Consider the following 21,029-nt stretch of genomic DNA (forward strand, 5'->3'; position numbering starts at 1 on the left):
TCCCTTACTCCTATTGTTTCGATTTTATTATTTTTATTTTGATCGGTATTATTTCGATTTCAAATCATTATTGGTTTTCGATAGTAATAAATGACCATTAAATATCTTTAGATCAATTTAGTTATAAAATGGTGAACAGTTGAAATCAGAATAATTTAGATTTTTGGATTAAATTTCTTTGATATAAACCAAATCATTTATTATTTATAAATAGGGGGAAAGAATATTGATATATAACTTAAAAAAAAAGTAAAATAAGATGAGGAAACAAATAAATATAGAAAAAACTGGGCTATATAGGTTTCTCAATATAAAAGTATAGTCATAATTAAAAGGTAAAAATAAAATGTGAATATTAATAAGTTAAGTTTCATGCGCCAAAAAGTCAAAAATAGTATTATAATAAAGTAGTGAAAAGAATATTAATAAAATATTGAAATAAAAGGAAGAGGGTAAAAGAATCTACCAAAACCTCCAATCTGGAGCGTTTTGAACACCAAAAGTATTCTCAATTTCTTTTTGAGTTTTGAAACTCAAGAAGCCATCTTGAGTGAAAATTTTGCTATAATTGGGGTTCCTATTAATATGAGTATTAGTATTAGTATTAGTATTAGTATTAATATTGTTTATATCAACATAGTTTGGTAGTAGTAAACCAACACCTTTGCCGCCTAAAGTTGTTTGATAAGTTTTGTAGCCCTCATTTTTGAAACTGGTGATTATTTGGCTTACTTTTGATTGATCTGCATCGTCTTTGAGAATAGTTATAGCACAACCACCACCACCTGCACCGGTTAATTTTGATTCACCAATATCCATTAAATCGCATTGTAGTTTAATATTTTCCAAGGTTGGGTGAGAGACACCGAGAGATACTAATAGGCCATGGTTGATTCTGATCAATTGGCTGATTTTGAATTTGGCGTCATTATCGAAAAATGGACGAATCATTATGTTATAGGCCTCTCTTGTTAAACTTTCAATAGCATCCAAGATGGAGCCACTAGTTTTTGGGAACTCGTTTGTGAAGGAGGATACGTTTGCGACTAAATCGGCTGTTTTTCTGGGATGAGTTGTATTGGTTAGTAGTAGATTTAAAGAAGGGAAGTTTCTCATTTTTGTTCTAATACTGGGGTTCGAGGATTTCATTCTTTGGAACATGATAGCACCACCATGGCAAGAGACAGTGTTATCGATACCTGAGGGATTACCATGTATGCATTTTTCGGCCATAAAGGCCCAAGAGTCTATGAATAGAGAGTCTGGTGAATCTATGGTGGTGAAGTCGTTATTTTTGATGGAAGGAGATTGAATATGGTTTCCTAAATAGGACAAGGCAGAAGATAAGCAAACAGCCATAGAGGCAGACGAACCAAGGCCTGCACCGATGGGTAAGGTTGATCTTATGGTGAAGGTGTGTCCGATAGTGGAGAGGGAGCATAGGTTCAAGTACAAATAGAGAAAGGCAGAGGCAGAGCAGTAGTGGATGGTGTCATTGATGTCGAGGATAAGTTCAGATAAGGAAGAGACGTATTCGGGAACTAGTTCGTCGTCAGGCTTGGGGATGTTTTTGTCATTTGTGTTGTTGTTGTCGTCGTCGTTGTTGTTGAAATTGTCTTTTATTGACCAAGGTATATCATGTATGCTCCATTTGTGAGAGAAGTTTATATCGGGGAAGTTTAAATTGATTGTGTTGGGGTCCTTGCTGGGAGCGACTAGTAGGTATGTTCTCAAGGAGACAGCAGCAGCGATAGCAGGTTTTCCGAAGACAGCAGCATGTTCACCGAAAATGATGACTTTTCCAGGAGATGAAACAATGAAGGGAGTTGAGTTTGGTTGGTTGGTGATAGTCATATTGAAAAGGTAGAGGTAGGTGTAGAAGTGGAAGTAGAAGTGAAAGTAGAAAAGAGGGAGATATTAAGAGGAAGAGGGAGCAAGCAGCATAATTGGGAAGCGAGGGAGATAATGGCTTGTATTGTTTGGGATATATTTTGGAAGGATATTATTTAGAATAGTGGGAAAGTCCTTTGTATTTGAGCAAGAGCAGGAAGAATTGAGGTAATTTGAGAGAAATAAAGGGCCTTTTCGAGAAACGAGTGAGAGAAGTTCATTCGCCGAAAAAGAGCAAGATAAACGACATGCGTGTGTGTGCATTAGTGTGCATGAGAATGCGGGATGAAAAGAATCAAATGCCAGTCTGATGGGAGGGCGGTTGGATGTACACAGATCAAAGAGAGATATAGAGATATATCCAGAAGGTATGGAAAGTCTGGAAAGTGGGAAAATGGGAAAATGGGGTGGGTGAGGTGTCAGATAAAATGAGCGAGTGAGTGAGCTAGTGTATGTGATAAAGTACTGCAGGTCTGTTCGAGTGAGTGGGCCATTTGCAGAATGTGAGGGATAGATCAAATAAGATAAGATGAAGAGGCCATTGAGAAGGCCGAATGAGGAAATTTCAAAGAACAGAATTAAAATCAGAAACTGTGAGGTACATTAGTGGATTTAAAACGAGTTTAAACAAAGATTGGAATAAACAAATTAAAAGATTGATATAAATTAGTTGAAAAGCTACATTATAAATACAAGAAGTTTGGACTAAATTTTATGAGAACTGGAATCGAAAAATTTTGAATGGCAGTTGGATTAAAATTGTGATGATTAAGCTAGGCAAGAGTTATAAATTGGAAGAAAGTAACCAAATAGATTTGCTAGAAAGTGAGGAAATTGAGTGCAACTGTTTGAAATGCTTTCAAATGAATGAAAAGTATAAATTGCTAAGAACGATGCTAATAGTCGGGGCCTTTATACCAATTGCATTGATAGTGGTTATAGGTTTTTGTGTTTATTTGATGTATTTTGTTGAGATGGAATTCGATGCTGAAAATGGTAGCAGCGAACGCAACGGGTACAACTTGGATTGTGGTTCAATTTACAATTTCGACTGTGATCGTGATGGCCATTGCAGTGTTTCCAACAGCTCGAGCAGTCGCAGTAAACTCGATGAGCTTGTTGTATTCAAGCGCTACAGGTCGCATAGGAAGCTACTGAAAAAGTACGCAAGGTTGATCCAGGTGTCGGTGGTAATAGTGCTCATTGAGTTGGTGGTTGTGTTCTTTGTGGTGTTGCTAGTGAATTATTCTTCTGTCAACTACAATCATTTCTTCAGTCTTAATCTTAACCGTGATAATATACATTAATTGTACCACTATAATCCCCTCTGGAGACTCTCAACGGATCTTGTATCGACATACCACCCTGTACCACCATACACTACTGCTCGAACACTCCATTGCAGAGCCATCTCGTCACGCGTCGCTCGCGCGTCGCCCACGCAAAACACCCAATCAGCGTCCTCCTGCCGGCCCAGATCCACCACCCTGGGCGCGCCAGCAGCCAGTCCGGCGCGCCAATCAGAGACGAGAGATACCTGCTGACCTGGGCTTCCGCAGCGTCCCAACCAGTGGTTCTCTCTGTGTGCATGCTACGAGCGCACCAGCGGGTGGTCATCCCAGCGCACGTATGCCTGTGCGGTCACTGCTTGACGTCTCCCGACCGAAGCTCCCCCAACGCTCCCTTAAAGATTAGGCTCCTACACAAAGAAACGCTGATAACCCTCATCCACAGCGCTGTAAAAGCAACACTCCTGCTGAATTTGCAATGTTGAAGAGACTGTTTGATACCCAGTTACCAGCCAATTCGCTTATCCTCTCAGGCCTCTTTGACAGCATTTCTCTAAGAGCCTACTTCTCTGGGCTGAATTGTGTAACCATTTGATTCTTCCTTCTCCCGCCGGTTTTTGTTATATAATACCAAATAATCTTCGCAGTGCTCTTTCCATTCAGTCTCGTTGGAATTATACTATAAATCTCTTTCCTATTCGTTTCCCTTTCCTCTTCTTTGCTCTGCTCTGCTCTTCACTTGTAGCTGAAATTATACTTTTATTCCACCTATACTTTTGCTTTTATTTCTTTTAGTCATACTCTCTCTCTCTCTCAATTCTGTTGTCCATAATGACTGACTACTTGGAATTAGAAAACGTTCCCAAAAACCCAATCATAGTCGTTGGTGGTGGGCTAGCTGGTCTCAGTGCTGCTCATCAGTGTCTCATCAATGGTTCTAATGTTGTCCTACTAGATAAACAAGCCTTCTTCGGTGGTAATTCAACCAAAGCTACCTCTGGTATTAATGGTTCTCTCACAAGAACCCAAGTCAAACTAAACATCAACGATTCCGTTGACAGCTTTCTCAATGACACTCTAAAGTCTGCAAAGGGCCAAGCTGACGAAAAATTGGCCAAAGTATTAACCTACGAAAGTGCCTCAGCTGTTGAATGGCTACAAGACTACTTCAACCTAGACCTATCCTTGGTCTCAAGACTAGGTGGCCACTCTCAACCAAGAACCCATAGAGGCAAAGATGCTAGGTTTCCTGGTATGGCTATTACCTATGCTCTTATGGAAAAAATCGAACACATTTTCGAGTCTAACCCTGAAAGAGTCCTCATCTCAAAGAAATCTAAAGTTGTCAAACTAATCAAAAACGACAGCCAAAACTTCATCAAGGGTCTCATCTTCGAAAAAGATGGCAAGAACTATCAAATATTTGGCCCAGTCATTCTTGCTACCGGCGGTTACGCTGCAGATTTCGACGACGTCGACAACTCCCTTTTAAACAAATACAGACCCGATATAATGGACTTGCCAACAACAAATGGTAACCATGCTACTGGAGATGGTCAAAAATTGGTCATCAAGTCTGGCGGTATAGGCATTGATCTCGAAAAAGTCCAAATTCACCCAACTGGTCTCGTTAACCCAAAGGACATAAACTCAAAATTCAAATTCTTAGCCGGTGAAGCTCTTAGAGGTGAGGGCGCCATCATGCTAGATGCAACTGGAAAAAGATTCTGCGACGAATTGGGTACAAGAGACTATGTTTCCAACGAAATGACTAAAGTCAAGGCCCCCATTAGATTAGTTTTGAACTCAAAAGCTGCCAAAAACTTGCCATTCCACGTCTCCCATTATGAAAGCAGAGGCTTGATGAAAAAAATATCTGGCCAACAGTTGCTAAATGAAATCGGCTGCTCAAAGGAAACTTTGCTTAACCAATTCAACGAATACAACAAATTCAGCGACTACGCTTCCAAAACCCCCCAAAAAACAATCGATCCCTTTGGCAAAAAATTCTTCCCATCCACTCCCTTTAACTTGGATGACGAATTCCATGTCTCCATAATTTGCAGAGTTGTCCACTTCACCATGGGTGGTGTCAAAATCGATCCTGGTGCAAGAGTCCTTACCTCAAACAACATCAATCCTTCCTCAAAGGATAAAGTTGAACCAATCCTAGGTCTATATGCCGCTGGTGAATTGGCTGGTAATATTCACGGCTATAACAGATTGGGTGGCTCTTCTTTATTAGCCTGTGTTTGTTTTGGTAGAGTTGCTGCCAATTCAGCCACTCAGTACCTATTACAGAACTTGTCCAACAACTCTCTCGACACTAAACAAGTTGCTATCTCAAGATTAAATAAAATTAGATTGCATCTAGACCCTGATCAACATGACATAATCGTTAGTTTTGAAGATGATAATGCTACTGAAAACACATCTCCAGCTCCAAAAAAATCTAAAAAACCTACTGATAAAAAAACAGCTTCACCAAAAAAGACCAAGAAATCAAAAAAGACTTTAAAAAAACCCAAAGCCTTTTCCGTTCCCAAAAAAGAATACTCCATGAATGAAATTGCTAAACACACTAAAGAAGATGACTGTTGGATTGCTGTCAAAGGTGCTGTGTTAGATGTCTCCAACTTTTACGATGACCACCCAGGTGGCAAGCAATCGTTGGTCAACTTTGGTGGTAAAGATGCCAGTGAAGCATTTGAAATGTTGCACGATGACAATGTTATTTCCAAATACGCTGCTAGTACTGTTATTGGGAGAGTCAAAGGCCAGAAATTGACTTTAAAAGCTTGATTTTATAAATATTTTTCTTTTTTTTCTTTAATAATTTCAAATATATATTTTTTTTTCCCTCTCACTCCCTTCTGTCTTAATGTATTTTATATCCTATAAGCTCACAAATACCTACCACTCAGTAACTCTGAAGTGTCTCGAGAGACAGAATATATATATATATATATAGAACAGGCTCTATTGTGGTTTAGGCTCAAATTTCATTGCACATGTTTGAGATTTTTAAGTTCAGACCACAAAACATTGACATTTTTCAGTTGATCAAGAAGCTGTTCTCTCTCTCCCTCCTCCATTTCTTCTTCCTATCTCTTTAACGTCGTCTTTGTTCTGTTAAAAGACTCCTTTGACACTCCCACAATGGCAGAACCAAGAAGAATCTCGTTTAATGTCTCTGACGAATACCAAATTCTTGAAATCGTTGGCGAGGGCGCCTATGGAGTAGTCTGCTCAGCTATCCATTTACCATCTAACCAAAAAGTGGCCATCAAGAAGATCTTGCCCTTTGAGAGACCCATGTTCTGTCTAAGAACACTCAGAGAACTAAAGCTACTAAAACACTTCAACCATGAAAACATCATAAGCATATTGGACCTACAAAGACCAAAGAGCTACAACGAATTCAACGAAGTCTACCTTATCCAGGAGTTAATGGAAACTGATTTGAATCGAGTAATTAAGACCCAAAAGCTAAGTGACGACCATTGCCAGTACTTTATCTACCAAACATTAAGGGCCTTGAAGTCCCTACACAGTGCTAATGTTCTTCATAGAGACCTCAAGCCCTCCAACTTGCTCTTAAACGCCAACTGCGACTTGAAACTATGTGATTTTGGGCTAGCTAGATCAATTGCTTCTTCTGAGGACAACTATGGATTTATGACTGAATATGTTGCCACAAGATGGTATCGAGCTCCAGAGATTATGTTGACATTCCAAGAGTACACTACAGCTATTGATGTCTGGTCTGTTGGTTGTATATTAGCAGAGATGATTAGAAGCAAACCATTGTTTCCTGGTAGAGATTATCATAATCAATTGTTCTTAATCATTGAGATCCTAGGTACCCCATCAAGAGAAGACATTGCCCAGATTAATTCAAGAAGAGCTAGAGAGTATATAAACTCTTTGCCATTCAAATCAAGAATCCCATTTCAACAACAGTTTCCCAATACGAATCCATTGGCGATTGATTTGCTAGAGAGACTATTGACTTTCAACCCCTTAAAGAGAATCACAGTCGATGAAGCACTAACTCATCCCTATGTTAAATTATACCACGATCCAATTGATGAACCGATTGCTAATCCAATTCCGGAGAACTTTTTTGACTTTGACAAGAATAAAGATAAGCTAACATTGGCAGATTTAAAACAGTTATTATATAACGAAATTATGGAGCCTTTACCTTACAATTAATGACATTTAAATTTGATGGAACAACCAGTTTAATAAGATTTTGTTTTTCTCTTTATTATCTATTATCCTTATTATCTCTTTATTATCTCTTTATTATCTCTTTATTATCTCTTTATTATCTCTTTATTATCTCTTTATTATCTCTTTATTATCTCTTTATTATCTCTTTATTATCTCTTTGTTATCTCTATTACTTTTTCATTTGTATCTTCATGTTTTTTTTCCCACATTAATTCAAATTAATCATTCATTTACATTCTTTATATAAGATATAGTTTTTAAGTTTTGACATTTTATTTCTACGTTTTAACCAATTGATCTACAGTAAACAATACGAATGAAAAAAAAGTAGATTAGCTATATTATTCATTATTATCTATGCAATAGGATTGTGCTAATCTCTTTATCCATTGACCAGTTTTGAATTCAGACCTGGAAGTTCTTTTCGGGTAACAAATTTTTCAGTCAAACGCGTTTGTTTTGCAAATGCAGTCGTTGATCAAAATACATAATAATAATTGGTTGATTGGTTATCAAAATATCTACTGACTGATAATTAATGATTAATAGCTCAAATCAAGATCACTTTTATCACTTTTATCACTTTATCACTTTATTACCACTGTCATTATTATATAAATTTTCAAAGGATGAGTGATCTTGTGGGAACGTTTTCTCCAGAATTATGGACGTGTTCATCGACAAAATCACTAATAGTCTCAATTGATGATACCAATGGTTGTTTTAAATTCAATCCAATTTTCACTTATCCCATATTTGGAGATGCTGAGCAAATCTTTGGGTACAAAAATTTAAAAATTGAATTAAAATTCGATTCAATAAACTACTTGCCATTTTTAGAGGTGAAATTTGATGAGAAATTGAATAATAAACAGATCGAAGATCCGGTTTTAAAACTAAAAGAGTTTTTACCCAGCTCAGTCATAGTCCAAGATGAAAATAAATGGATCCACCAATCCCTAAAGGAGAATGAACTTGCTAGTAAAGATAATTTCATAGACAATTTACTCAAAGAATTGGTTAAAATCCACGAATATGAAAACAATGGGAAGCAATATGAACTATTTAAGGGGAAATTGAAGAATTTGAGACTGCTAGAGTTTCACAAGAGAATACAAATCTTTGTGTTATTGTTCATTGAGGCAGGATCGTATATTGATGAAAATGACGACAATTGGGACTACTATTTTTTGTTTGAAAGACAAAGTAGTCAGTTGAATAAGTTGGTTGGATTTTGTACAGCTTATTCATATTGGAAGTATCCTGGTTTTAAAGAGTATGATAACCTAAGTGAAAGTCAGTTGTTGGAGAATAAGTTTTATAAACGAATCAAGATTTCTCAGTTTTTGATCTTACCACCATATCAAAATCAAAGACATGGATTTAAGTTGTATAATTCGCTATTTGATTATTGGTTTAAAGACGAGTTTATCCAGGAAATAACCATAGAGGACCCCAGTGAGAGGTTCGATGACTTGAGAGACAAATGCGACTTGATCAGATTGTCGTCCACCAAGATCAATTTGATCAGCAGCAAGAACTTGAATTTTGCAAAGATCAATTCCAGCAACTGGCTAGCTGACAAGCAGAGGGAAAACAAAATGGAGAAACGACAGTTCCTTAGATGCATCGAAATGGGCTTGGTCTACTGGAAGCAGAGGCTCCATCTCAGTGAGCGAGAGCTCAGGCTCTTTGTGAAAAGAAGGCTCTACGAGAAGAACAAAGATGCTCTTGATAGTCTTGAAGATCCCAGCGAAAGGAAGAACTTGTTGGAGATTGCATATGAGAGGGTGAAGAAGGACTACGAGAGGCTTTTGGAGGGATTGGAGTTGGAGAACAACAAGCGATCGATAGACGAGAGCTGAGAGCAATGCAGCGCAGCCATTTTTGCTTTGAACACTTGCTGCTTCAGTCATAATTCCATCATTTTTGAGAAACAATTCAGCTTTAAATCAGAGTTATTCAGTTAATTCAGGCTTAATCTGGCTCTGAGGCCTCAACAAGCAACCCCAGGGGCAGTGAGCAGAGTGTGCCGTTTCCATGGGGGAATGCACGTAGTGGGAGGAGGTACCTCGGTGCGTTGCTCTGCTTTTGTATGGGAAACGTCCCGTTCGTGTGGGGGAGGAGCCATCAACAACGATTGCTCCCAGTTTTGATTCCAATTGTGGTCACTGAGCTTATAAAAAGAATTAAATTTGCTGAAATGAACTTGTTTGGTGCGAAAGGAAATACACTACACAGTCTATATAGATACTCTAATATATTTTGTTTTATCTACTGCCTGGAAACTACACATAATGCACAGAACTTACTCCTTAAGATCCTCCAGAGCTCCCACCAACTCTCAGCTTCAGTCTCCTCCTCCTCCTACTTCAACCACTAAAAGTGGTAGTTTGTTTGGCAAATCGTCTCTTGGAAACACCTTTAGAAAGAATGCTGCAGGGAATTTTGGTCCTGATTTAGCTAAGAAGTTGTCTCAATTTGTTAAAATGGAGAAGAATGTTATGAGATCTATTGAGTTGGTCGCAAGAGAACGTCGTGAAGTTGGTAAGCAATTGTCTCTTTGGGGTGAAGATAACGACGACGATGTCAGTGATGTTACAGACAAATTGGGTGTTTTAATCTACGAAATTGGTGAATTAGAAGACCAGTTCATCGATAAATATGATCAATACAGATTAACATTGAAATCCATCCGTAACATCGAAGCCTCTGTTCAACCATCAAGAGAGCGCAAACAAAAAATCACAGATGAAATTGCTAAATTGAAATACAAAGAACCAAACTCCCCAAAGATTCCTGTCTTGGAACAAGAATTGGTTCGCGCTGAAGCCGAATCCTTAGTTGCTGAAGCTCAGTTATCCAATATCACTCGTGAAAAGTTAAAGGCTTCATTCTCCTATCAATTTGACGCTATGAGAGAATTGGCTGAAAAATATGCCTTGATTGCTGGTTATGGTAAGGCATTGTTGGAGCTATTAGACGACTCCCCTGTTACTCCAGGTGAAACCAGACCTGCTTATGATGGCTACGAAGCTTCAAAACAAATAATTGTTGATGCTGAAAACGCCTTGGGCAACTGGACCTTGGATTCTGCTGCTATAAAACCAACTTTATCAATGCGTACCACTACTGGCGATGTTTACTCTTCAGATCGCCAAAGAATTGATGATGACGATGGTGATGTTTATGCCAATGATCAAGAGTTGCTACACTCTGCTCAAGGAAACAATTACTCTTCTCAAGGCAACACTGCTAACAACAATTGGCCCAACGAACATTCTGAACAGCACGATGTTCCAACCAATGCTAATGGAAATGGCACTGCCAATCAACACAGACCTGTTGAAGTTGTTTGATTTATTTGATGTGTTAATGCCTTGATCTATTTTCCTGTTTTCTTTTATTGTTTGTTTATTTGTTTATTTGTTTATTTTTCTTTTTTTGTTTGTCTCTTATTTATCTTTATCTCTTCTATTTGATGTTTCCTCTTTACTTGACGTGGGTTTTTGTTCTCTACATGTTATTTAGGTTATGCCTCTCATTAGGTTTAATTAACTGTTAATCGGCTTTTGCAAACTCTTTTCTCTGTAAACTGCTCAGGAAGCAAAATCACCAAAATCACCAAAATCATTAAAAACAAACTAAAATCACGGCACTTGGACAATCCTCGGAAGTTCAATACCGAGGGTACTCGCGTGCGTTAAACGTCATTTTTTGACTCAGATATTTTATACCAGTTTTTTTTGATCTTTAACGAATTCTGTGATTGTTGGTGAAGAATTGGTAGATGAATAGTGGATAGTACTTTGGGTGTGCTCTTCTGAACGAATATGAAGCTATATGAAGCTATATGAAGATACAGCAAGACATTTCAAGATACATATGCTGGAATAAAATCTGTCTTATTGTTCTGAGCCTTGCAATACAAATATCTCTTATATTATCCAAATCAATAATTCACTTTTAACCCTTATCAAATACATCTTTTCATACACTTGGCTCTTAACAAGCAGCAAAAAAATAACGACGACCATATACATATACATATACATATAAACACAAACACAAACACAAACATCCTGTATTTCTCATCCGAATATGAAGTTTGGAAAAACTTTTGAAAAAGCTTTGGCTGAAGATGAAATCCCCTTACAATGGCAGAAAAATGCTATTCAATATAAGCAGCTAAAGAAAACTATTAAAAAATTAGTTGAAGAATTTAATGAACTTGGCTTAGAAAAGGATTTAATTCAAAACCACTTAGTAAATGAAAATGAAAATGAAAATAATGAAAAAGAAAATAATGAAAATAATAAGAATAATGAAAATAATAAGAATAATGAGAATAATGAGAATAATGAGAATAATGAGAATAAAAATAGAAATGAAAATACCACCAATAATGATAATAACGTATTAGTTGATTACAAATTATCAAAAATTGATTCATATGTCAGACCAAAATTATCTCTAATCATAAATAATTACGTTAATTTGCCAGATGATATTAAGCTGAAATTAAATCAGCTATTACTGAAACCTGAACGATTAGAATTTGATAATCAAATTAACAACAATAAAATTAGCGAAATAAATGATTCTAATCAAATTAACAAAAATTTTACCATCAACAATAATCTGATTAGTAACGTTGATAATTTAAACAGTAGCTCAGGGATCAACATCGATATGAATTTAGATAACAGTTCAGATGATAATAATGACACTAATGAAGAGAAATCAATAAACTCATCTACTTCAATTATCTCCCTATCCCTGTCTTCAAACTCTTCAAACTCTTTAAATTCAAGCTTTATCTCTTTCAACAACCTAAAAAACTCAAAAACTTCAAAAATAATAGTTCATACTATTTACGACCAAACTTTTTTTCTTTCCATCAGTGAACAAATCCTAAATTTAGATACCATGAAAGACAACCAAGAAAATTTAATGATTAAACAAATCAATTACTTGAGTGATCAAATCTCATCTTTGTCATCTCCATATCGAAAGAGAAATGATTTATATATTTGGCGACAAATCTTTGAAATTTATAATAGCTACCAATTATTTTTCAAATTCAATTTTATTTCAAAAAATGAACTAAACTATTCTATATCAAAGATAAATTTTTACAAATTTGTTGACGAAATTCAAAAAAAAGATCTACTATCTCAATTTCATAATAAAAAAGTATCAAAACAAATTTTTAATCAGTTTTTAAACTTAAACCTTGAATTAATTAAAGCTATTGAATTTCAGTATTTAAACAAAATCGCTATCACTAAAATATTGAAAAAATTCGATAAAAGAACTTTTCTATCAATTAAATTCAAATTCCCAAATTTTTACGTTAATGATCCCTTTATCAATCAATCCTTCTCAATCAATTTATTCTTCAAAATTCAAGAAAGACTTATCAAAATCATTCCTCAACTAGACGACTATCTATGCCCAATTTGTTGCTCGATTAGCTTCAAACCTGTCAAACTAGACTGTGGTCACATCTTTTGTATTAGATGCTTGGTCAAATTACAAAAATTAAGAAAAGATGCTTGTCCCATTTGTAGAAAAAACAACGTATTAATTGCTGACCATTCAAATTTAGATTTAGAGACAATGGAGTTCTTGAAATTATACTTTCCAAAGGAAAGTAAAGCTAAACAGAAAGAAACTGAAAACGAAATCGCTAAAGAACAATGCGAGGCCCTTATTGGAAAATCGTCTTGTTTAATTCAGTAAGTTTATTTCCATCTTATAAAGAAAAAAGATTTTTTTTTTTCAATTGAATATACTTGATAGTATATTATATTGTAAGATATTGTAATTATAGTAATGCTCAGTTATCAGAAAGAGAGGTTTTAAAGGCTTGGTTTAATTTGTGGTTAAATTTTGTTTTATTAGTTTTTTTTGGTTTTTTTAATTTACACTTGAAAGTTCTTTTTACTTTTTGTTTTTTAAATTTAGTGGAAATTTATGACAGTGAAATCTAACTGAGTGCGATAATAGTCTTGCAATTATCTTCAGCCTTTGCTAGTTATATTTTTCAATTTATTTTGCTGCATTTTTTTAATATCTCATTATATCTATTGGTTTGACTCAATATCTTTCATTTGTGTTCAGATAGCTGAATGTTTGGTCTGTTTCAGTTTAAAAATTAGATTAACTTCTTATATTTTAATAAAATCATGTCAGATAAAGAGTTGAATTAATTTCATCTGATCTTGAATTAATTTTAACTTGACTTATTCTCATACTTCATATTTCATTTTCTAATTTTTAATTTTTTTCCTGCAATTGTTTTCTTTTTTGTTTTCATAAACAAGTCTTTTAACTCTAACTTTTAGAACTATAATTTCAAATAGATAATACATCGACGTTAATGAATAGTAAAGACTTTCTAAGAAGTTGTTTGTGAATAATTCTTCGGACAAAACAGCTCCGAAGAAAAGGACTTCTTTAACCAATCTCTTTTACTTTAAATGCAATCAATTTAAGGATAAATAGCTTAATTTAATTGTTGTTTGTTTTTAGCTTCTTTAATCTGTGATCAATATTATATTTCGAACTTAAAAGAAATATTACTCTGGTTCATTGAGAAATTTTATACATTTTAAGACTATTGATGGGTTTTGAAGCTGGAGATTAAATAGCTCAAACTATTAACGTTAAACATTTTTTGTAGTAGTTGTTGTATGAAACCTTTTAAGAAATAAATAGTATATAAATGGGATAATTTCTTACAATTTTTTATTGTTTTTATTCATTTTATAAGTGTGTTTCTTACAATTACAAGTTTATTTATACAGTTTTAGTTGCTAATTTAAATCAAATCAAATCAAATCAAGTCAAATCATAATGGGTAAAGGTTGTTCATGTTGTGGTGATTCTGAATGCCACTGTACTTCAAGCTGTTCATCTTGTGGATCATCTCATTAAAACGTTTAATAAAGTTATAAGAAAGAAAAATGGTGATTTATCGAGTATATTTTCATGTCAATTCGTTGATGATTGTTGAATTTGTGCGTTTTTTATGATTAGTTTTTGCGAATTTCAATTATTTCAATTTTATTTCAATTATTTCAATTTTATTTCAGTTTTATTTATAAAGAATATTAAATGAACGACTTTGTATAAAATTTATAACGCATCTATTTATTAAATGAGTGTAAGGAACTAAAATTCCAATTAATAGGCAAGACCTTTTGCGATCTCAGGGACTTGTAGAGATCTCTTTAATAAATCATTTAATAAAGGAAATTGGGTCAAATCAATCTTTGAAAAAGCAGCCTTTTCAATCCATGGGAGAACGAAGACTTCAGCAATGGTTAATTTATCACCAACCAAGAAGCCAGTATTGTTTGATTTTAAAATATCTTCAAGAACCTGGTAGACTCTTTTGATTTCAGTGTACAAGTCGTTAACATCGCTTTCAGATAAATGTAATAGGTTTCTGATAACACCAAAGATTTTCCCTTGAACTGGAGCTAAAGCACTGACTTGGAATAAAGAGAGTTCTAGAGTTTTAAAGTAGTTGTTGGAGTTGACTGGATAAGAGAATTTGTTTTCAGTATCATATTTTGAGACTAAGAATTGCAAGATGGCGTTACTTTCACTTAAATAGAAAGGGTTTGAAGAGTCCTTTGATGCTAAAGCAGGAATTTTACCGTTTGGATTGATCTTAAGGAACCAGTCTTCCTTTTGCTGTTTTTTGGCAAGGTCGATGGTGATGATTTCAACTTTCGATTGGATGTTTAAAAGCTCGACTAAAACAGTGATTTTTCTTCCATTGGTGGTTGAAGCAAGAAACAATTGGTAGTCAGACATTTTCTATGAAATTGGGGGAAGTGAATGTTAAATAAGATGGTAATTAAGGATTGTGGTTCTTAGAGAGAAGAAGGCTAAAGATGAAGAACTGAAGAAACGTCAGGATATTCAAACATGTTTATATAGAGCAACTTTATCGAAGACAATTCAAAACAGGCATCGCCATTTGTCATTCTACTGTTCGAATTACTGAGCTACTTTGTGAATGAGATGAGAATTGAAAACATTTCGAAGAAAATGATAAGGTTAAACCACACTTTTCAATCGCAAATTTCAACACAGTGATACCCTCATAAAACTCGACTAAAAAGTGAAATTCTTCCAAAAAATCAAGAGAAAACAGTTTAAATTTCACTTTTTGGAGACAAATCAAACAAATTTTGGATAAAACCAATGAAAGTTATTTCAATTTATCAGAGACATTGAATTTGAAATATTTGGTGATTCAAAGAAATTGTGGACGACCCCTTTGTTTGAGGGAGATGTTCAGCGATTTCGGTATAGTGTATGGGAAGATCCCTGAGAAAACAGGAGAAGACGTGTGAAGGAAACATATTGAAAAATATCAGCTTAGTAATTAGAAATCGAGTATTAAAGTTCCACGAATTGGTGCGAGAAAAGTGATCGAGATGATGGAAGTTATAGAAATGGAATTAAAATGCACAATGGATTATAAAAAATATAAAAAAAGCATGGATGGAGACTCCTTAAGCAACGTTGGCCTTTGAAAAGTCCAATTCTGGGTGCTGGGCTTTGAACCTCTCCAAAATATCGTACTTTTGCTTATCAGATAAGACCCCACCATCAGTTGAGTTGAAATTGTTTTTATCCAAAAGATTGCTGACATTACTATCACTGGTGTTGTTCTTTCCATGTTTCAAGTCGTGGTCTAGTTTTTGTTTTTCTTGTTGTTCCCACAACATTTTATTGACCATTGCTTTTGATTCATCGTCGAGATCACTGATTTTGGAGACCTCAGGCTCAATTCTTCTGACATCAATTTTTGGTGCAGACTTAACTACATGGGGCCACCATTCTTTTTTGTACTTGACCAATGTGATTTCCACTTCCTTTCTGTCGATGATTGACCAAGTTGATTCGGAGTAGTCAATATTACTAAACAAACTATCATCGATAACTAGATCGCCAGTTGATAAGATTTTGACAAACAACCTATCCTTTTTGATTTCTATCTTTAAATTTTTAGCCCTAGTCCCGCTGGGAGCCTGAATTGTTACAGTAATATCCTCAAGGGTCTGTTTCCATTCGTAACCTAAAGCAGCTTGTTCAGCTTTTTCCTTTGCAATAGCTTCAGGAGAATTATCAATCTCACTATTTGGATCAGACATTTTTTACAGCACAACAAACGAACACTTATACACTGGAACAACGGTAAACAGATGGCCTAGCTGAAGATGAATGGCAATTCAGAAACACAGAAATATAAATACTCCCCAAAAAAACCAATACAGGTGCAAAGCTAATAGAATCAAAGCAATAGTAGCATAAAAACAGAGAAACAGAGAAAAGAAGTGAATTAAAAGATAACCAAACTCAAAGCTCAGGAAGAAAAGGGAAGTGGTTTACCCGCAGCGCAATTATACGCCTAGCATACGTCTATCTGCATTACACTACGTGCGGACATGCTGCAGAGTTATGCTGAATCACGCCCGCCTATTGTTTCCTAATGTTTATTAGAGCCCTATGTACATAATAAGATAGCTCCCAACGGACCAATCACAGCTGTGTGTCAGCGATAGTCGAGTTACTTTCTTGAGACTCCTGTATGGGGCCTTCTAAATCGTAAACCCATAACTTATTGGCCACTCTATCGTCGATAACAAAGTCCTGGAGCCACTCGCTGTTGTTTTCGATTCCTCTTTTCACCCATCGTTTCGACCAATCTTCTTCTTCGTCAATTGCACTGAATTTATCAACACTGGCATCAAACTTCCTTATCCTCTTTTCAATTACTTTAGCCGTCATTTCACCATATCTGTCCATCAATTTATGCTTGTTGTAATATCTGTAAATTCTTCTGGGGAATGTGGTGATACCGACTAGGTTATAAACTGGGAACACCGAAACTGGCTGTTGAAAGAAAGGTGGAATATTGTCTTTTGTGTTAATTTTCTTGATTTTGTTGTTTTCATAATATTTTGACAACTCTTTTGGAAATTCTCCTTCATTCTCGAATTTTTCTCTAGTTATATATGGTATCAATTTCTGTTTTTTCTTTTCTTCTTCTTTCTGTTTTTCGGTAAGTTCTTCTACTTTTTCATTATCATTACTGTTATTATTATTATTCGTTTCATTATTAGTTTCATTATTAGTTTCATTGTTGGTTTCATTGGTATTAGTATTAGTATTAGTATCATTAGTATCATTAGTATTATTAATATCATTACTTTCATTGGTATCATTTTTACTTTCAGATTTGATTTCAGAAATATTAGTTGGCATTTCCACGTTATTTGGACTCTTAATATCGTCCAAACTTAACACTTTAACTTCTGGAACTTCTGGAACTTCTTCAATTCTGTTTTCCTGTTTATCTTCAATTCCAACTGTTTTTTCAGCATGAGGATTCTCCAACGGTCCTAGTAGCCCTTCTTGTAGTCCTATAATATATTCTTTATACGCACCTCTACCAATGCATAGTACTCCTCCAGTATTATATGGTTCGTATTCATCAACCAATGAATCCTCAGAAACAGCTGGCTTGTTGATCAATTCATTCCGGTTTTTGTAATATAGCCCTAGAATATTCTTTGCATCTTTAACTCTGAGCAAAAACTCTTCTCTTTTGTCCTTTTCAATTTCTTCTTCGCTTTTTTTTACCTTTTTATGGCCATTAAAGAACAACCATTTGAAAAACTTGACTGGTTTATTCAATATACTGTTTTCTTTCTCGCGAATCCTCTCAGCTTCTTTTGTATCGTTTTCAAGCTGAATTATCTCTTTTCTGATGTCTCTGATATCCTGGGCGACTTTGGAACGAATCTCGCCCTGTCTTGATTCTGTAAATAGTATGAAATCAACTGCTGCTGCATTCAAAATCGGTTTGATGTACTTTCTAAACACCAGTAGACTTTCGTCCAAATAGTCGTCTGGGGGTGGTGCAACATATATCGTCAATGTTCGTGGTAAATTGTTCAACTGGAAAGACTTGTCGCCATATGGTTTGACGTACTTCGTCCACTTCTCACGAACCTTCTTCTGCTGGTAGTAGTTGTAGAATGTCCCACCTCCAATGGCACCACAGAGGGACCAGAACACCATCCAGTTTCTGGAAGGAAGACGAATGTTGTTGATGCCCATCATCTTCAACGCAGGATTGGTGTATCCCTTTGGCTTGGGCTTTGGCACTGCCTGCGCTGCCTCTGCAACAGGCTCCTGTTGCTTTACACTCTCAGACATCTTGGAGCTCCAGTCTGATCTGCTTCTTCTGCTTCTTCTGCTTCTTCTTCTCCAGCTCTTTCTCCAACTTCTCCTTCTCCACGAAAAAATTTCACCTCCGACCGCGGCTCACGCTCCCGCAGTTAAGCGCGGGCACACAGAGCCCGCGCTTAACTATGTATTTTCCACGCCACCGCACTTTTTCTAGAATTTTCCCTCTCCCTCTGAAAAATGTTATATATAGTGCTCGTGCTTTTGCCTCAATTTATTAATTTCTTCTTTTCAGTCCTATCTGCGATTGCCTTTCTATACTATATCTCACGAATTGATCTCCACTCAACATGTCCAGTGCTGATGAAGTATGTATTGGCCCTGTGTTCTCTCTATGGTCTCTAATTGTCCATTGGCAATTCCCCATTTTAGGGAGAAAATTTTTTCTTGCGAATTGATCTAAGCTTTCTCTTTTCTTTTTGCATTCTACTAACCACTTTTGTTTTTGCTTTTATTTTCTTATCTTGTAGTTGAAAGCTTTAGGCAACAAAGCATTTTCTGCAAAAAAATTCGACGAGGCAATTGATTACTTTACTCAAGCAATCGCTGCTTCTTCTACCCCAAATCACGTCCTATTTTCAAATCGTTCGGCTTGTTTCACCTCTTTACACAAATATGATAAGGCCTTGGAAGACGCTGAAAAATGTGTCGAAATCAACAAGACCTGGGCCAAAGGCTACAATAGAATTGCTGCTGCTCATTTTGGTTTGGACAACTTGGACGAAGCTGAAAACGCCTTTAAAAGTGCCTTGAATCTAGATCCAAATAACGCAATGGCAAAACAAGGTCTAAAGCAAATCGAAACAAGGTTGACTGAAAAGAACTCTGCCCCGGATTTAGGCTTTGCCGACAAATTCAATGATCCAAATTTAATTGAAAATTTGAAAAAAAATCCCAAAACTAAAGAATTAATGAAAGACCCTGCTATTCTTGAAAAGATTTTAAAATTCAAACAAAATCCTCAAGAAATGGCCACTCAATTATTATCAGACCCAAAACTAATGACCATCTTTGGCGCAATATTAGGTATTAACCTTGACATGCCTGATTTATCAAACTTATCCCCTGAAGCAAACCCCTCGGCTCCACCCCCCGAACCTGCTACAAAGGGACCAGAAGCTATTCCAAAGGAAGATCAAGATCCTGAAATCTCAATACCTGATGACATTGAAATGAAAAATCCTGAAGAAAAATCCAAAAGTGTTCCACCCCCAGTTTCTGAACCTCAACCGGAACCAGAACCAGAAAAAATCATTGAAGAACCACAAGAAGACTTAGCTGCTAAAGCTGATGCCGAAAAACAATTGGGTAACACTTTGTATAAACAACGTAAATTCGACGAAGCTATCACTCACTATGATGCTGCTTGGGAACTTAAAAATGATATTACTTACTTGAACAATCGTGCTGCTGCGGAATTTGAGAAAAAAGAATACGAAACTTGTATCAAAACTTGTGAATATGCCGTTGAGCAAGGAAGAGAATTAAGAGCTGACTATAAAATCGTTGCCAAATCCTTTGCTAGAATCGGTAACGCTTATGTAAAGCTTAATGATCTTGAAAAAGCTCGTTACTTTTTTGATAAATCATTAACCGAACACAGAACTCCTCTTGTTTTAAACAAATTAAGATCCGTCGAAAAACAAATTAAAATACAAGAAGCTGAAGCTTATGTCAATCCTGAAAAGGCTGAGGAAGCAAGACTATTAGGTAAAGACTACTTTACAAAATCAGATTGGCCAAAAGCCGTTGAAGCTTACACAGAAATGATCAAAAGAGCTCCAGATGATGCCAGAGGTTACTCAAACAGAGCTGCTGCCTTGGCTAAATTAATGTCTTTCCCTGAAGCCGTCAAAGATTGTAACTTGGCAATTCAAAAAGATCCAAATTTCGTTAGAGCTTACATTAGAAAAGCAAATGCCCAATTAGCAATGAAAGAATATACTGGCTGTCTTGATACTTTAGAAGTCGCTAAAGAAAAGGATTCTCAAATTAATGCCGGAAAATCAAGCTACGAAATTGATCAATTATTCCAAAAAGCAATGTCTCAAAGATTCGCCGCCGTCGAAGGTGAAACTCCTGAGCAAACTATGGAAAGAGTTAGCAGAGACCCTGAAGTCACTACTATATTGCAAGATCCCGTAATGCAAAGTATTTTATCTCAAGCTAGAGACAACCCAGCTGCTCTTCAAGATCATATGAAAAACCCCCAAATATACAAAAAAATCATGACTTTGATTTCTGCTGGTGTTATTCGTACAAGATGAATTACTTGATTGAAAGAAGTTTTTCTCTTTTACATAGAATGAAGACATGCGTTTCCATTTATTA

General features: G+C 35.7%; 11 protein-coding genes across 11 annotated transcripts; 7 read left to right on the forward strand and 4 right to left on the reverse strand.

The window, feature by feature from the left end:
* Positions 1-34: 34 nt before the first annotated feature.
* Positions 35-2,254, reverse strand: ASCRUDRAFT_102304 (mevalonate kinase). The gene has a single exon (XM_020188542.1). It carries the CDS (start codon positions 1,852-1,854, stop codon positions 463-465), a length of 1,392 nt encoding a protein of 463 aa, XP_020050403.1. The 5' UTR covers positions 1,855-2,254; the 3' UTR covers positions 35-462.
* A 400-nt stretch (positions 2,255-2,654) lies between these two features.
* On the forward strand, positions 2,655-3,197 carry ASCRUDRAFT_68121 (uncharacterized protein; the record flags this gene model as incomplete). The annotated part of the gene is made up of 1 exon (XM_020191483.1): positions 2,655-3,197. The coding sequence occupies one exon, from the start codon at positions 2,655-2,657 to the stop codon at positions 3,195-3,197; it is 543 nt and encodes a 180-aa protein (XP_020050404.1).
* An 813-nt stretch (positions 3,198-4,010) lies between these two features.
* Positions 4,011-5,981, forward strand: ASCRUDRAFT_68122 (Flavocytochrome c; the record flags this gene model as incomplete). The annotated part of the gene is made up of 1 exon (XM_020191484.1): positions 4,011-5,981. One exon carries the CDS (start codon positions 4,011-4,013, stop codon positions 5,979-5,981), a length of 1,971 nt encoding a protein of 656 aa, XP_020050405.1.
* A 357-nt stretch (positions 5,982-6,338) lies between these two features.
* On the forward strand, positions 6,339-7,397 carry ASCRUDRAFT_5975 (mitogen-activated protein kinase; the record flags this gene model as incomplete). Its single annotated transcript, XM_020191242.1, has 1 exon — positions 6,339-7,397. One exon carries the CDS (start codon positions 6,339-6,341, stop codon positions 7,395-7,397), a length of 1,059 nt encoding a protein of 352 aa, XP_020050406.1.
* A 566-nt stretch (positions 7,398-7,963) lies between these two features.
* Positions 7,964-9,693, forward strand: HAT1 (histone acetyltransferase catalytic subunit HAT1). The gene has a single exon (XM_020192441.1). It carries the CDS (start codon positions 8,048-8,050, stop codon positions 9,281-9,283), a length of 1,236 nt encoding a protein of 411 aa, XP_020050407.1. The 5' UTR covers positions 7,964-8,047; the 3' UTR covers positions 9,284-9,693.
* ASCRUDRAFT_73800 (Eisosome component PIL1/LSP1 family protein) lies at positions 9,616-11,119 on the forward strand. The gene has a single exon (XM_020192442.1). It carries the CDS (start codon positions 9,716-9,718, stop codon positions 10,775-10,777), a length of 1,062 nt encoding a protein of 353 aa, XP_020050408.1. The 5' UTR covers positions 9,616-9,715; the 3' UTR covers positions 10,778-11,119.
* Positions 11,120-11,519: 400 nt separating this feature from the next.
* On the forward strand, positions 11,520-13,163 carry ASCRUDRAFT_28978 (uncharacterized protein; the record flags this gene model as incomplete). The annotated part of the gene is made up of 2 exons (XM_020190082.1): positions 11,520-11,684; positions 12,159-13,163. The coding sequence occupies 2 exons, from the start codon at positions 11,520-11,522 to the stop codon at positions 13,161-13,163; spliced, it is 1,170 nt and encodes a 389-aa protein (XP_020050409.1).
* A 1,446-nt stretch (positions 13,164-14,609) lies between these two features.
* ASCRUDRAFT_29873 (glutathione S-transferase family protein) lies at positions 14,610-15,248 on the reverse strand (the record flags this gene model as incomplete). The annotated part of the gene is made up of 1 exon (XM_020190147.1): positions 14,610-15,248. One exon carries the CDS (start codon positions 15,246-15,248, stop codon positions 14,610-14,612), a length of 639 nt encoding a protein of 212 aa, XP_020050410.1.
* A 707-nt stretch (positions 15,249-15,955) lies between these two features.
* Positions 15,956-16,597, reverse strand: ASCRUDRAFT_79041 (NudC domain-containing protein; the record flags this gene model as incomplete). Its single annotated transcript, XM_020194332.1, has 1 exon — positions 15,956-16,597. One exon carries the CDS (start codon positions 16,595-16,597, stop codon positions 15,956-15,958), a length of 642 nt encoding a protein of 213 aa, XP_020050411.1.
* A 223-nt stretch (positions 16,598-16,820) lies between these two features.
* TIM54 (Tim22-complex subunit TIM54) lies at positions 16,821-18,730 on the reverse strand. The gene has a single exon (XM_020192443.1). The coding sequence runs from the start codon at positions 18,666-18,668 to the stop codon at positions 16,986-16,988; it is 1,683 nt and encodes a 560-aa protein (XP_020050412.1). The 5' UTR covers positions 18,669-18,730; the 3' UTR covers positions 16,821-16,985.
* Positions 18,731-18,988: 258 nt separating this feature from the next.
* Positions 18,989-20,965, forward strand: STI1 (Hsp90 cochaperone STI1; the record flags this gene model as incomplete). Its single annotated transcript, XM_020191485.1, has 2 exons — positions 18,989-19,006; positions 19,169-20,965. The coding sequence occupies 2 exons, from the start codon at positions 18,989-18,991 to the stop codon at positions 20,963-20,965; spliced, it is 1,815 nt and encodes a 604-aa protein (XP_020050413.1).
* Positions 20,966-21,029: the final 64 nt, after the last annotated feature.

The sequence above is a fragment of the Ascoidea rubescens genome (assembly GCF_001661345.1).
Source record: "Ascoidea rubescens DSM 1968 unplaced genomic scaffold ASCRUscaffold_1, whole genome shotgun sequence".
Classification (NCBI taxonomy): domain Eukaryota; kingdom Fungi; phylum Ascomycota; class Saccharomycetes; order Ascoideales; family Ascoideaceae; genus Ascoidea; species Ascoidea rubescens.